Here is a 14,902-nt window from a genome sequence, read left to right as displayed (position 1 = left end):
CGCATAGGTTTAAATTATTCGGTAGGACTACCGTTCACCAGGACTAAGACTGATGCAGATTCCAAACAACCTTTGATCCACTGAATCCATCTACTGAACCCCATATTCAGCATCATATGAACTAAGAAATCCTATCTTATCGAGTCATGATATTGTTGAAGATGGCCCAACAGATACGCCTTCTCATTATCCACCTTCAAGCATAACCCACTCCTCCTACACCTTTTGAGCTCTTCTACAACTTCATTGGCCACTAGAACACTATCTAGCATCTCTTTCTCCTTTAGGAACACTGACTGATTCTCATCAATGACTGAGGGCAAGACATTCTTAATTCTACAAGATAAAACCTTTGCTATAATCTTATATAAGGCTCCTACTAATGAGATAGGTCTATATCGATCCAACTGCGATGGGTCGTTCACTTTAGGTACTAGAGCTATAAATGAAGCATTGCACCTTTAGGAATAGAACCCGATTCATGGAAAAGATGAATAACTACTACAACATATTGCTTAAGAGTGCTTAAATTATTCTTGATGAAGTTAAAGTTAAACCCATCTGACTCAGGGCTCTTTGATCCTTCACACTACCAAACCGCTTCCTTTACTTCTTCCCCAGTAAAGTTGGAGATCAGGTTATGGTTGTCGTCCACGGATAGAGATTTAAACTCCACATTTCCAAGTCTAACCCCCAGATCATGTGTGCCCATAAATCTAGCTTCGAACAAAGCCTTCGCTTCCCTACGAACAATATCTGGTTCCTCACACCATTGACCCCCCACTTCAACTCCTTTAACTTCATTCCTTAAGTCTTCTCCATCTAATCACAGAGTGGTAATGTTTTAGCTCTTGCCTTTTGCATGAATAAAGAGTCTAACTTTTTGTTGATTATCCTCAATTGACTAATAAGATCCATTCTCTTCAACCTGTCCCCTCCCGAGAGCTTGCTACAGTCATCTCGGATATCCAATTCCTCAATGCCCCTTAGAATATTCTTCTTTTTTGTGTCCAAAAAGCCCATACACATCACGGTTCCATGCCTTAAGGTTCGCCTTGAGGATTTTAAACTTTCCTTTGATGGTCGTCAACCCATTCCCACTCGCTGCATAAGAATTCTATTTATCTTTAAACAAGTTTTTGAACTCACTCTCCCAATTCCACCCATTAATGGTCCTGAACGGCCTTGGCTCCCAATCCTTAATCATAGACTTCACCACTAGTGCATAATGATCTGAAATCACTATAGGTTGGACATATTGTTTGCACATTGGCCACACGTGTAACCATTCTTCAGTGACAAGAACCGTCTGCTCTTCACTGACCCATTTGACTTAAACCACGTAAACTTCTTAGTAAGAATTGGTAAGTCCAACAAAAAGTTCCTTTCGATAAAGAGATTAAATCTTTTGGTTTCACTCGTATTGGTCCCCTTTCATAGATACCTTTCCTTTCATTTGCACTTCTAACGACATTAAAATCCCCACAAAAACACCACATCATATTTTGGTGGCCAACTTTGATGGATGATAATTCCTCACATAATGCAACTTTTTCACTCAAGATACACAGAGCATACACATTGACAACTACGCACTTCATTTTAGCTTTAAGATGGTGACCAAAAATAGCCACGAAGCCTTTCCCCGTCAGGTGACTATCACAGCAGAAAACGTCTTTGTACCACATAGTGAGCATGATGTTAGCACCATTTACACCTTCATTAGGCACCCACCCAACATTACTATCCCCTATAGAGAGAAACACTTGGCGTCAGAACATGTGACCGTTTTTGTTTCTTGAAAGCACATCACCTCCACTCCCACACTTACAACAAGATGTCTAATGTATCTTGATTTTGTGACCCCTCCAAGACCTCTAATATTTAAGCTTCTGACAATCATAAAAAACCACTTTTGTTATCCTCCTCGTGCCTCTTCAATACATCAAAATCTCTTTCTTCCAAATGTTTTAACTCTTCAAGAATCTCTTCCTCCTCTCCGTCGCACGTAACCCCATTTGTTTGCCAATATCCCAAAGTCTAATTGAATCAGCTCCATTCTCAGGATTCCTAAATGTAGCGAACTACAAACTTAGAATTGGACTTCCCTTTTGGCCTACAACTGGACACCCCCAATTCCCAAAGGCCTCGCCTTCTCTGATGTCTAAGTGGCATATTTAATCCTCCCTCTATCAGCTCCACCGCCACCGGGTAAGATTGGTATAGGTAACAAGACAGCGTTGTCCCCTCCATCTTCAATTACTTGGCCTCCATGGTTGACTAGGTTGGATTGTGGCCCCTCTTCACATGGTAATGAACTTCCATGAGTATAGAGCGACACTTAATTCTCCGCCATCTCCGCCAACTTAGTCGTCACCTCCACTTCATCTCCTTTCGCATCTTCCTTCAGATTGGCATGCTGAGTGACGAAGATGTCTTAACCATGGTTCTCTTTGTGTTCCCCATCATGTCCTCCCACCTTTGTCTCCGTTACATTAGATGACGCCTTCGCCTCCGCTCCGCTATCGTCACATCCCGTGCGAGACATTTGGGTGACACTAAGGTCGTGACCATGGCCCAGACTGGGTTCCCCACCTAAACCTCCCAACCTTGGCCTAGATCCTCTCACTCCACTAAGGCCTTCTTCATGCTCCGAAAGGGCCACTCCTTTAATGGGCCTCACACAATTTTTAAAAGCCTCCACCGCATCAACTAGGTTATCCATAGCTAGTTGGGCAGAGCGGCTATAGCATGTTGTATTTACTGTGACAAAAGCAGAGTTGACTAACAAAGTTGTCCCATGCATAACAGCCTCCTTCTTACTCACCTTTACCTTATTTGTGAAAGTTTCTGTCTCTCTTCCCTACCACTCATTTGTTTTCGCAATTGTTACCTCTTTTAGGAAATCCTTTGTCGTTTCTTTATTTCGTCGCTATCCTCCCCCCCTTGCCACCTCCGACCGCTATTTCTCGCCTGGACCAAACCCACTATCAGCAGCGCATCTACTTCCGCGGCAAAAAGTATCCTCGACATAGGTTTCAGAGGATGAAACACTATCTGAAGACGCATCGTGGTTACACTGACATTGACAATGGCCTCCATAGTCGCTTGGCTTGTCCTCTTCGATACATGTACTGAGAATCTGGCCATTAATCTGCATCCTCTTAGCCATTCTGGAGCTGCAATGTTTAGAGAATCGAACTTGGATTCTTGCATACTCAAGCTTTTCCCACTTCTCCGTGGTTTCATCAACCTTTACCAATGATGCAACTTCTCCAACCACTTTAGCAAAACAATCCTTATTCCATAAGGTTATAGGAATATCGTAACATCTGACGCAAACGATTTTATGGTCTGCTGCATACGCTTCTGCCCAGGAGTCAACCACCTCAAACACAATTTTGAACCATTCTTTATTTAGTTTGATAATATCCTCCATGCTTTCTCCTTTCGTAGGGGTGATTATAGCGAGATTATCTCCCATATATCTGACTTTAATCATGTTCATCCCCCTTAACAACTTCATCACACAACTGGTTGTAGTCGGTCAGAGTTCATCTGGCCAATCGCGTTGTTCACCATCAATGAAAGAGTTTGATGTTGGGTTTCAATAATGGACACCTCTTACTTCATTAACATAAGACTTTTTCCCCTTCTTTTCCTTCCACACCTCCTTCCATCCCTTTCTGTGCCACCCAAACCTCCTTCCCCTTCATCTTCGCAGATTCAACTTCTTTCGTCACAACTTCAGATTTCCTCAACCCAGCTACATTTTGTACTGTTTATAACCCTCTCTATTTAGGCCAGCTTTCTCTTCTCTTCTATACCTCGACACATTGAAAAAAGAGTTTCATATTTTCAATATGAATTTAGTCCAACTCTCTCTCAAACCGACCCACGTTAAACACTTTACAAACCCAAATCTTCTTCCCTACCTGTTTAATTTCCATGAGATAAACACTTCTTTCAACCTAGTCCACAAAAGATCTTAATTATGTCATATTCACCATAATTGTTTGGGAAGTTAGAGAAGAAAAACATTGTGTGACTGTTTGAGGAGTGTTGGGGCCTGCGACCTTTGCCATAGAATTCGTATGCCATCCTTTTTTATCAGAAAACCCAGTTAAGTAAGATAGAGAGGAAAAATAAGATTCTACTTTGATAAGAACACGGAAGTGAAAGAAACCATCACTTTCAAAACAAACCTAATTTAAGACAAATGTTAAGGAGACATAACAATTATAAAGGAGATATTTACATCCACTTTTGCTGGCAGGTGAAGAAGGTATAGTGAGGACTCATGTAGGTGGCATTGGATAGGTGTCACTGTAAGGGAGGGAGGAATCATGCGAAAAAATGATGTGCCAGAAGCTAAGACCTTTTTATGCATAATTATCCAGTTCCTTTTGTGTTGCATAACTCTTTTGGGAGCAAGTGATGCAATTAGTGAGAAGGGACTACAAGTGGTCAAGCAAGGGAACAAATGGAGGATGCCTGCCAATCAAGAATTGCGTGGACTACCCTCCTGCCTTTCGGAATTTTCTACTGCCACAACCATAAGCTAAGCTCAGATTTCGCCGCACAAACTGTGGCGTTGGATGCCACCGCCGCACCCGAAGCTGCCCCACGCAAAGCTGGTCCACGCGACGTTGCCGCATGCGATGTTACGTCATTTTTGGCTTGTCCCTTTGTCCCGCTGCTTATGTTCACCGGAGATAGCGGAATTTCCGTGCATGAGGCCTCTTCACGGTCCAGTTTTAACGTTGATGCAAGACCGGACGTGTTTGCCACCGCAGGTGACGAAGCACTCCCCTCGGTCTGTCGCCTTGTTGTGCCTGCTTCGCCTGTTTCGGCGGTTCAAGTTGAAGGCTTGGTGGTGGCAAAAACTCCTCCAGAATGCGGAAGTGATACAACTTACTCTTTGGTGGTCCGTAGACATTTGAACGTCGTTGCAGGTCACCAGAAGAGCCTTACTGCGAGCCGTGTTGCGCTTGTCCGCTCTCAACACCATCCAACACCGCTTTCCGGTGTTGGACAAAGGGTGTTGGAGGTTGGGGAATGTAGCAGTAGCAATTCACAAGAGGTGGGGTACGCATGTCTCGACGAAACCACGAAAGTGTCTCGTAAGTCGGATGTAAGGTTAGTTTCTAATGTTATTGATATTACTGATTTTGATGCTAAAAATTACAATCATCTGGTTTGGTTAAAGAACAAGAAATTAGAAGCAGATAGAACTTGGATTGCAGGAAAGGAACTAGGGTTTTCTCGTTTTGGAAATGAGGAAGAAGTCTTGGTCAGTTTAAGAGGTTTGGAAAGAAAGGATAACGAGAAGGAGGTTCTAAGTAGGGGTGGGATAATTTAGTTAGAAGATGAAATTGATTAGTATGAATATTAGGGGTTTGGGGGGGAAGATAAAAAGGAAGTATATCAGCAATCTCATTAGAAAAGAACAAGTTGGATATATCTGTCTTCAAGAAACAAAGTGTGAAAAAATTAGTAAGGAGAGGTGTTATCAAATTTGGGGGGTCAAATGAAGTGGAGTGGATTGAGATCGGGGCAGTTAATAACGGGGGAGGGATAATCACTATGTGGAAGAAAGATTGCTTTGAAATGAAAAGGTATAGAAGCGAGAAATTTTTCTCAATCATTGAAGGAGTATGGAAGATAGGAACGCCAATAGAAATAACGGTAGTCAATGTTTACTGTGGTGGTAACTTAAGAGAAAAAGAAGTCTGTGGGATGAGATAAGTGAGGTAAGAAAGAGTCACCCTATAAAATTGTGGTGCGTAGCTGGGGACTTTAATTCCATTAGGTCTGTAGGGGAGAGAAGAGGTCAAAGCTCTAATGTCAATTATAGTAGTGAAATACGAAGTTTTAATAATTTTATTGAAGACTCTAGGCTGATTGATATTCCATTGGTGGTAAGAAGTTTACTTGGTATAAACCTAATGGGACAGTTAAAAGCAGAATAGATAGAATTCTAGTTTCCCTTGAATGGTTAAAGAAGTGGTCGAGAAGTAAAAAGTACGCGGAAGGGAGATCGGTTTCAGATCATTGTGCTCTAATTTTGAAGGACGTAAATATTGACTGGGGTCCAAAACCGTTTAGGTGTCTTGATGTATGGCAAAAAGACACTCGTTTTAAGGAGCTGGTAAGGACTAAATGGGAAAGCTATATCATTAATGGAAATGGTTTATATGTTTTGAAGGAGAAATTGAAAAGATTAAAGTTTGACATAAGGTGTTGGAAAAAAATCTGTATTTGGAGATGTTAATAAACAAAAAGAGGAGTTGGAAAATAGAATCCAAGTTCTGGATGGAAAAGATGACGAGGGGGAGTTGAGTGTGGAAGAAAGAGAAGAAAGGAAATAACTCTTAGCCAACTTAGGGCAAGTTAGAGTTAAACAAGAAGCTATCTTACAACAAAAAGCAAGGATGAGCTGGTTAAGTCAGGCCGATTTGAATACAAAGTTCTTTCACTCAAGTATTAAGTGGAGGAGGATGCAAAACGGGATTAGCGGTCTTAGGGTCGGTGACCAGTGGTGTGATGACCCGGTTGAGGTAAAAGATAGAGTGAAGGAATTCATTGTAGAAAAGATTCAGCGGGGGGAAAACACAACAGGTTAGATTGGACAATGTTCGGTTTAACGGTATCATTAGAGAGGATAACGAAGTGTTGGTTGGAACTATCTCTGAAGCTGAAGTTAAGAAGGCGGTTTGGAACTGTGATAACTCTAAAAGTCTTGTCCTGGACGGGTTTAATTTTGGATTCATAAAATTTTGTTAGGATATTATAAAAGGAGACTTCTTATGTGCGGTACAGAGTTTTGCAGAGGGAGGAAGTTGGTCAAAAGGTACTAATGCCTCATTTATTACTCTTGTCCCAAAGGTTGTAAATCCACAACTCTTGAATGACTTTAGACCGTTTTCCTTGGTGGGTGATGACTTTTTACGGCAAGTGCACTGCGTTTGTCAGAAGTAATAATTGTCCCTAAGGACGGATATCGATCACACAAGGAACAGTGAATTATCAAGTACAATAATCGCTAAATATAAAAAAACATAACAATAAAAAGAGTTTGAAGTGATGATGTTGGCGTTGATCAATAAGAAAACAAACCAAGAATTAGTTGTTTCAATTGGAAAAATAGGGATTATGTTTCATCTCTCTTACTCTCATGTATTTTGATTAGCATTTTAATATTAAGTTCTTTGATTGAAATTGATGCCCGTATAAAAATCATTTATATCGATTCCTCGCATATAAAATCCTTAAGAATGTCCCCTAACTATCGATCCCTCGCATAATTATAAGAACAACTTAGAACGAAGGTCAGACGTTTAATAGCAATTAACATTTCAAGTCTATTCCTAGCACTCAAATATGTTAAGTATTGTTGTTTAGGTCTGAACCCTAAAAATACCTCCCGATCAGATTTAAGATTCTCAATTTGTCACAGAAAATTAAAAGTAAAACAACAATACCAATAATCAATCAAGAACTGAATATTAATATATAAAATATCACCTCAATACATAAGAGTTTGAGCAGATTACTCCCAATCCCAAAGGGTAGAATTAGCCACGCATACTTCTATCACCTTCCATTCTCCCAATTGGGTTACAATTCACTCTATGGTGTTTTCCTCTCAATCTGGCACCCTGAGGTTGAGCCTCTAGCTCTCTATTTATCCTAGATTTCTAGGGTTAGGTTGTTTATTGTGTCGCGCTAATGGGCTAAATGATAAAACATAAAAAAGGCTCAATCTTTCTTTGCATCTTTTTCCATTCTGGGACCTTCTATCTTTATCTTTTTAGCTCAAATAATTCATCTTTAATCCAAATCTCCAATCTTCCTTAGAAATTTGCAATTAACACCAAATTTGGGAATAAAATACTCTTATTCAAATAAAGATCATAAAAAATGTAAAAAGGTATAAATTCATAAATTAGGGATTATTTTATATGTAAATTAGCAATAAATCCTCATAAGTGCCTATATTTTAATATGAAATATTACTGAAATTAGACACTTATCAGTGGGATGTGTGTATAAAATTGTATCTAAAATTCTCTCCTCAAGGTTGAAAAGAGTGTTAGACAAAGTCATTGACCCTAGGCAGTCTACTTTTCTGGAAGGATGGGGTTTGTTGGATAATGTGTTAGTAGCTAATGAGATCCTTGAGGAGGTAAAGAGGAAAAAGAAAGAATGTGTGGTGTTTAAGGTGGACTACGAAAAGGCTTATGACTCAGTAAGTTGGGAGTTTATTTATTATATGCTAGGAAGATTGAGATTTTGTAGAAAGTGGATCGAATGGATAAAAAACTGCTTAGAATCTTCTACGATATCGGTGTTGGTAAACGGAAGTCCAACAACTGAGTTTAAACCAATGAAGGGCTTAAGACAAGGGCCCATTAGCACCATTCCTGTTTCTTATTGTGGCTGAAGGACTAGCAGGGGTAATTAGGCAGGCAGAAGAAAGAAGGTTAGTAGAGGGTATTGAGGTCGGGGAAGGGCGAGTAAAGGTGAGTATGCTGCAATATGCAAATGATACTTTATTTTTCTGTAAAGCCTCAATTCAAAGTATTTGGACTTTAAAAGTAATTCTGAAGTGTTTTGAACTTGCCTCTCGTCTTAAGGTTAATTATTCCAAGAGTAAGGTTGGGGGAGTGGGTGTGAACTCTAATCAGACATTGGTTTTTGCCTCTATTCTTAAATGTGATATTATGAAGGGCCCATTTAGTTATTTGGGGTAACGGTTGGCGGGAATCATAAGAGGGGTGCTTTTTGGGAAGGGGTGCTCATTAAGCTACGAAGTAGGTTGAGCTCTTGGAAAGGAAAATCCCTCTCTATGGCTGGCATACTATGTCTTATTAAATCAATGCTTACTTCTTTACCATTATTTTATGTATCCTTATTTCGTATGTCGGATAATGTGGTGAAGGAAGTGAAAATGATACCAAAGAGGTTTTTGTGGGATTGGGGCTCAGAGAATAGGAAAATTGCTTGGGTAGCGTGGGATAAGGTGTGTGAGTCGAAAGACAAAGGAGGGTTAGGGGTTATTGATATTAGAAAATTTAACTTGGTCCTATTCGGGAAATGGATCTGGAGACTTAAATCTGAAAAGGGAGGTGTTTGGAAGGATATTCTAGATTCTAAGTATGGTGGGTGGAGGGGGCTAAGATCCCAAATTCAAATAAGTAGGGAATCGCTATGGTGGAGGGACATTAGAAAAAATTGGAATTTAGAGGAGTGGGATAATGAATTTGAAGACAGAGGTTGGTGGGAAATAGGGGATAGAAAAGAAATTAGGTTCTGGGAGGATAAATGGGTGGACAATGTTTCTTTAAAACATAAATTCCCTAGACTTTTCTCGTTATCTTTGGATACTGGTTATCACAAGTTGGGACTTGGAATAATAATAATTGGTTGTGGAAGTTGAGCTGGAGAAGAAATCTTTTGGTGTGGGAATCTAGTCTGGCTGATCTTTTATTGCAGGAATTGGAGAACAAGAGGTTAACAAGAGAAGGTGAAAGTACGACTGATAAATGGCTTTGGGGGATACAGGTTGGACAAATTTTTGTGTGAAGGTTGCCTATAATATTCTCTTGGGGGAGGAGTCTATAGTGGTTGGGGACCCATTTGTGGAGTTCTGGAAGTTAAAGATTTTACCATCGTCACAAGTTACGGCTTGGAGGATGTTATGTAATGTGATAGCTACTAAGGACAATCTCTTTAGACGTGGCATACTTATGGTGTGTGCTCGATGTCCCTTATGTGGTGTGGAGGAAGAGACGGTAAGGCATCTATTTTTTGAGTGTAGGGTCTCTTGGAGAATTTGGGGAATGTGTCTCAAGTGGTTGGGGTATTCTTCGGTCCTACATGGTGATGCTCAATTGCACTTTAAGATGTTTAAGCCTATAGGTGTGAAACATGTTATTGGTAGGTGTTGGGGGGGGGGGTATTTTGGTAGGCATAGTAAGTGAAATTTGGAACCATAGGAATTAGGAACGGGCGCGTAGACCTAGTGGAGGTTTTCTCCTTGACACAAAGGAAAACTTGGTCTTGGATCACGACAATGGAAAGTGTGGTCAATTTTTCCTACTCAGACTGGTGTTTGGAACATCAATGTTAGATGAGGTATTTTAAAGATTAATATTTGGTGTTTCTTGTGTAGTCTTATCCAGGTTTCGAAGGTATTGTGTGTTTGTGCAGATTGTCTTGGTCACCTCTATTTGGCAGGGTCGGACTGAAGTTGCTGTTCTGGACTGCGGTAAAGGAAGTGTTTTTTATGTATGCTTATCGGTTTGGTGTTGGACTCTTTATGGTGTTTGAGCTGTAGCAAACAGATATGTGGCGTTTTTTGTTACTGTTGTGTCTAGATTGGGAAGCTGTTATGTGTTTTTTGCAGGTCTTCTCTGGGTTATGTACCCTCCTCGTAGGATCTGTTTGTTGATGTTAGCACTTGGTTATTTGGTACAATTCAGCCTGCTACAAAGATATGGCTTAGTTGTTGGATGTTGAGTCTTGTATTGGTTTGTCGAGTTTGACATTTGGTTATGGTACTCCAGCCTGATGGCAAAGACCTCATTAGGTGATTGGATGTATGTCCTTGTTTGAAAGTGTGACCTCTTTGGTGGGTTGATATAACTGTGCTTGCTGGGTTTCTATATCTTGTACTGGAATTTTATCTTCATCTGTAGTGCAATGTTGTTGGATCCTTAGTTGGTAGGGTGCTAGGAAACTTGTTTTTGGGGTTTTGTATAAGGGTTGAAACATCCCTGAAGTGTCTCATTTTATTTTATTTATTCTTTGCTGATAAAAAAATAAAATAAAAGAAGCTAAGCACACGGTCAACCATTGCTCTACTGCTAAAAGGGTTATGTGTAGTGTTTTACTGCATAAATTATGCAGCAAACAAGACAACTCAAATTAAAAAATTTCCTTTGCTTGTTTTTTTGTTGTCTCTGACTTGACTTTCTTGTGGAAGTTGGTTGTATAAGGATTGGGACACCATTGTCCTTCTTAATTTAATTTTATTCTTTGCTGATAAAAAAAAAAATTCATATAGTGTTAAATAATAATTTGTTAAATAACCAAAAAGTCAAATATGTTTACTCTCGTTTAAATAATTGAGATTCGTTCCAGCAAGGCTAAACGATTGTATAGATTTATGACAATATTTACTTTTTTATAGATAAATGTTATATTATAATAAATTTATATACATATATTATATGTTATTTATTATTATTTTAAATCCTTCAATATTTTATCAAACCAACTCATAATTTTTTTTTTATCTGTAAGAAGCAATAAAATTAAATAGACCCACTTTAAGGATGATCCAACCTTTATACAGAGTAAGAGAGTTCAAATAGTACCTTTTCATATACATATCAACTAAAATATTAGAAATATCATGGATCAAACCTTATAAAGACATTAAATAAGTGGATAAGTATAATATATAAATGGGTAGTATATAATATATAAATGGATACAAACTTCTCTCTTTATAATTGTTATGTCTCCTTAACATCCTAATATAATACATAAGTGGGTAATATATAATATATAAATGGAGACAAACTTCTTCCATTATAATTGTTATGTCTTCTTAACACTTATGTCTCGTTCACAATGCTAAAGTTAGAATTGTTTAGAAAGTCTTATAGTACACATTTGTTTTTGTACTATTTGAAGCATTCCATAAGCCGTCACGATTCAGATGATTTATAATAATAAGAGGAAATTTATCATAGAACAATAAGGTGCATAGATAGAGTGTTAATATATCATAACATCCTTTGTTTATTCATAGAAGAAGTGAGATGGAGCTCAGTTATTATACTGTTACATGGTCGGATACAATATTCCATGCTCTCCATGAGCTCTTACACCTACATGCATTTTAGTTCATACTTATTCAGTACACAAATGCACCCTTTCTTCCCTTTTGCTGTTCCTGTTGGTGATGGTGTGCATCCACAAAGTACGATCCACTCTGTTTGTTGATCAGCTTCATAACTTCGTCACCAGACCCAGAGAACGTAAGCCCCAACACGTCTTTACCGTCCAGAGCTCTACCGATGCTGCTTATGACATTGTCCGTCTTACCTTCATATTTACAATCACAATCACGCATTACCAATTATAAATAAAAAATTCCATCAACAACCCTATATTCAAATTCATGGTCATATATAATAAATATATATACCTGCAAGGAGGTTCCTATTGTTGTTATTAGCATTGATACCGAAACCAGTGAAATTCACGTTGGAGGTAGCCTTGATGGCAACTGGATATGCTGCTGGGATTACAAATACATCGTCTTTAGAAAGCTCAGCTCTGTAGCTCTCATATTCCAAGGTTTCCTTATTTCCTTTTGGGCCAACAAGTTCAACATGTGCTTCTCCTTCATTAACCACTAGTATAACAATGGCCTTAGAATAGTAGTGTGGCACAAAAAGAGCTCCCTAAATTTGTTAACAAAAAAAACCATTATTTAATTATAGTCTCAATACTAAGATTTTCTAACCAAGACGACAGTGAATAATAGAACTCAATTGCTGAGTTTGTCTATATGGTTTTTCTTTGTATTTACCTCTTCCATCTCTATAGAACTGATTAACACATTCAAGGAGTTATCGGTCCTCTCAGTCAGGTTTCCAAATTCGTTTCCAATTGTGTTATCTTGTTTGGAAAGGGATTTCCTTGAACTAGATTTTGCATGTTTGCTCAGTTCCTTAATCTGTTCAGAATCAATGTTCACAATCACTCCCTCTTGCTGTCCCTCCTCTTCAAACAGAACCCTGTTGATCTCCTCGAATTTGCTCTATAAAAATCATGCAAACATATATAATGATATCATTCAACAAATTCAACAAGTGTGACATTTAGACAAAGTACTAGCTAAATGGCAACGCAAATATGTAGTTAGATGCTGTTTTCTTTCTTACATTGAAGGAGGCCTCTAGAATATGCTTGCTGAACTCTTGCAAGTAGGATTGTTGGGCTTCTGTGCTAGATAGGAAAAATTCCTACAGGACAAACATTTATCATCACATTTGGAGAGAAATTGCAAGTTAAAATAACAAAAAATTAGTTCGGTATTACAAAAGGCAGTACATGAATCTGAGGGTTGTTAACGGGCATGGCGAGTTGGATTATTCTGAGATTCTCTTTGGGATCAGGGTTAACCAAATAGAAAATGGTTCCTGCAGGGATTTTCTGGTGATCAGAGAATATCGGGTTATCGCTCGTAAGGAAGAAGTACTCTCTGCGATCATCAGGTTTCACCAAGACGAGTATGGCGCTCCCTGAAATTATAAAAAACTCATTACCATTATTTCTGCAAGAAGAAACAAGTGATACCAGTAGCAATTACTTACCACTACGGACAACTAGGAGTAACTCAGCATCAGCCTGCTGAGGAAGAAGGAGGGTTTCGGGTTTGGACCTGAACTCCACAAGACGGTAGTCTTCAAGATTCTGAAGTCGTTTGGATTGTTGGTCGAACCTCTGGAGGACACGAATGTGACCATATTGGTTTTTGAATAGAGTGTTCCAGGAGTTGTCAGAGTTGAAGTAGAAGGGGTTATCTTGGCTCTCTTCCTCCTCCCGGAGTGAAGTGGCAAATGAGGCAGAAAGTGATGCCAGGAAAAGAATTCCCAGCAACAGGAGTGGAACCCTTGCTCTCATCATAGTAGAGTAGTATTGAATATGAGTTGGGTTGGGGTATTATAGTAGTAGAGTAGTAGTACTCTGGATGGATGGATGATGAAAGAAGTGAGTGATATTAGAGGTATTTATAGGTATTATATAAGAGAGAAGGTGGTTGGAACATGCATGGAGATTTGGGCATGGGATGACACGCATATGCAGGTTGACGTGTGTTGAAGTGAAGAAATTGAGGTGGCGGAAGAGAATGAATATATACAGGTGGTTGTGGTGATGATGAAGAAAAAGGCAATGTGTTTGTGTGTGGGTTGAGATGGGTGAGCCATTTAAAGTGCATGTTAAGCACGTGTTGCTTTGCATGGCATTTAGACATACATGGACGCGGCGATCTTGATCAGCCAGTGACTAATTTGAGTTGGTTGTGTGATTGCGTTTTGTCTCTCTGTTTTGTCTTTTTTCTTTGTTCTTTGTCTTTTTCTTGCGCAAGCATCCATGCATGAACCAAAAGACCACAGAGTGCCATGGCAACCCACAGTAATTCTAGTTACGGACTTACATACCAAGAAAAGGTAAAAGCAATAAGAAATATATGAAAATTAGTCCACCATAAATCTTATAGTTTATGGTTTAGGGTAACACTCTAACACTCTACTACATTACTTATATTTACTTTAAACTATCTATAAAACAATTTAAACATAGTAGAATAATAAATCAATAGTCACAAATTCAACAATTAAACTTAAAATTAAAAAAGTAATATTTTAATTATATCTAATTAATTTTTTAGAAGTAATATTGAGTATTTGATATATGAAATCTTGAATATAGTAACTATTATTAAAATTACTTTAGAAGATGTGTCTCGCATGTAAAAGCAGATCTTCAGTTACTTCCGTAGTGTCAAATGGGAATTATAGAATTTTGCATAACATGACTTGCTTCAGAAATACCACAAATCATTGTTTGGTGAAATTTTCATTGTATAAAAAAAATACAATGATAATTGGATTTTTTTATTCAAAGAAAAAAATGGCTAGTTGTGTCACTGGGTGTTGCTTTAAGATCAGTCGAATAAAAAAATTATGGAGTTAAATTTTATTACTTTTGAAACAACTTATTATTATGAGATTTACGTGGTTGAAAAATATTTGATAAATATATTTTTAAAATATAAAATGGGAAATCCTTCTTAAGGTAAAGAATTTGTTTATAT

The 14,902-nt window shown here is 38.5% G+C and overlaps 2 protein-coding genes across 2 annotated transcripts; one reads left to right on the top strand and one right to left on the bottom strand.

Annotated features, from left to right (window-relative positions):
- The first annotated feature begins 9,548 nt into the window (after positions 1 to 9,548).
- LOC137828003 (uncharacterized) lies at positions 9,549 to 10,456 on the top strand. The gene is made up of 4 exons (XM_068634394.1): positions 9,549 to 9,942; positions 10,136 to 10,140; positions 10,243 to 10,293; positions 10,412 to 10,456. The coding sequence occupies exons 1-4, from the start codon at positions 9,549 to 9,551 to the stop codon at positions 10,454 to 10,456; spliced, it is 495 nt and encodes a 164-aa protein (XP_068490495.1).
- A 1,340-nt stretch (positions 10,457 to 11,796) lies between these two features.
- Positions 11,797 to 13,796, bottom strand: LOC137827795 (phaseolin, beta-type-like). The gene is made up of 6 exons (XM_068634116.1): positions 13,398 to 13,796; positions 13,135 to 13,325; positions 12,966 to 13,046; positions 12,611 to 12,841; positions 12,224 to 12,482; positions 11,797 to 12,120 (listed from the first exon to the last, which is right to left on the bottom strand). Exons 1-6 carry the CDS (start codon positions 13,708 to 13,710, stop codon positions 11,930 to 11,932), a joined length of 1,266 nt encoding a protein of 421 aa, XP_068490217.1. The 5' UTR covers positions 13,711 to 13,796; the 3' UTR covers positions 11,797 to 11,929.
- Positions 13,797 to 14,902: the final 1,106 nt, after the last annotated feature.

Source organism: Phaseolus vulgaris, chromosome 7 (genome assembly GCF_000499845.2).
Source record: "Phaseolus vulgaris cultivar G19833 chromosome 7, P. vulgaris v2.0, whole genome shotgun sequence".
NCBI lineage: Eukaryota > Viridiplantae > Streptophyta > Magnoliopsida > Fabales > Fabaceae > Phaseolus > Phaseolus vulgaris.
Note: the sequence above shows the minus strand (reverse complement) of the source record. Positions and strands in the feature narration are given on the sequence as shown.

Coding starts and splice junctions, on each gene's coding strand:
- LOC137828003 (XM_068634394.1), top strand. CDS start 9,549: ATGGCTTTGGGGGATACAGGTTGGACAAATTTTTGTGTGAAGGTTGCC. Junction 10,294..10,411: donor GTAAAGGAAGTGTTTTTTAT/GTATGCTTATCG, acceptor TGTTTTTTGCAG/GTCTTCTCTGGGTTATGTAC.
- LOC137827795 (XM_068634116.1), bottom strand. CDS start 13,710: ATGATGAGAGCAAGGGTTCCACTCCTGTTGCTGGGAATTCTTTTCCTG. Junction 12,842..12,965: donor TTCTAGAGGCCTCCTTCAAT/GTAAGAAAGAAA, acceptor TGATTTTTATAG/AGCAAATTCGAGGAGATCAA. Junction 12,121..12,223: donor CAATAGGAACCTCCTTGCAG/GTATATATATTT, acceptor GTAAATATGAAG/GTAAGACGGACAATGTCATA.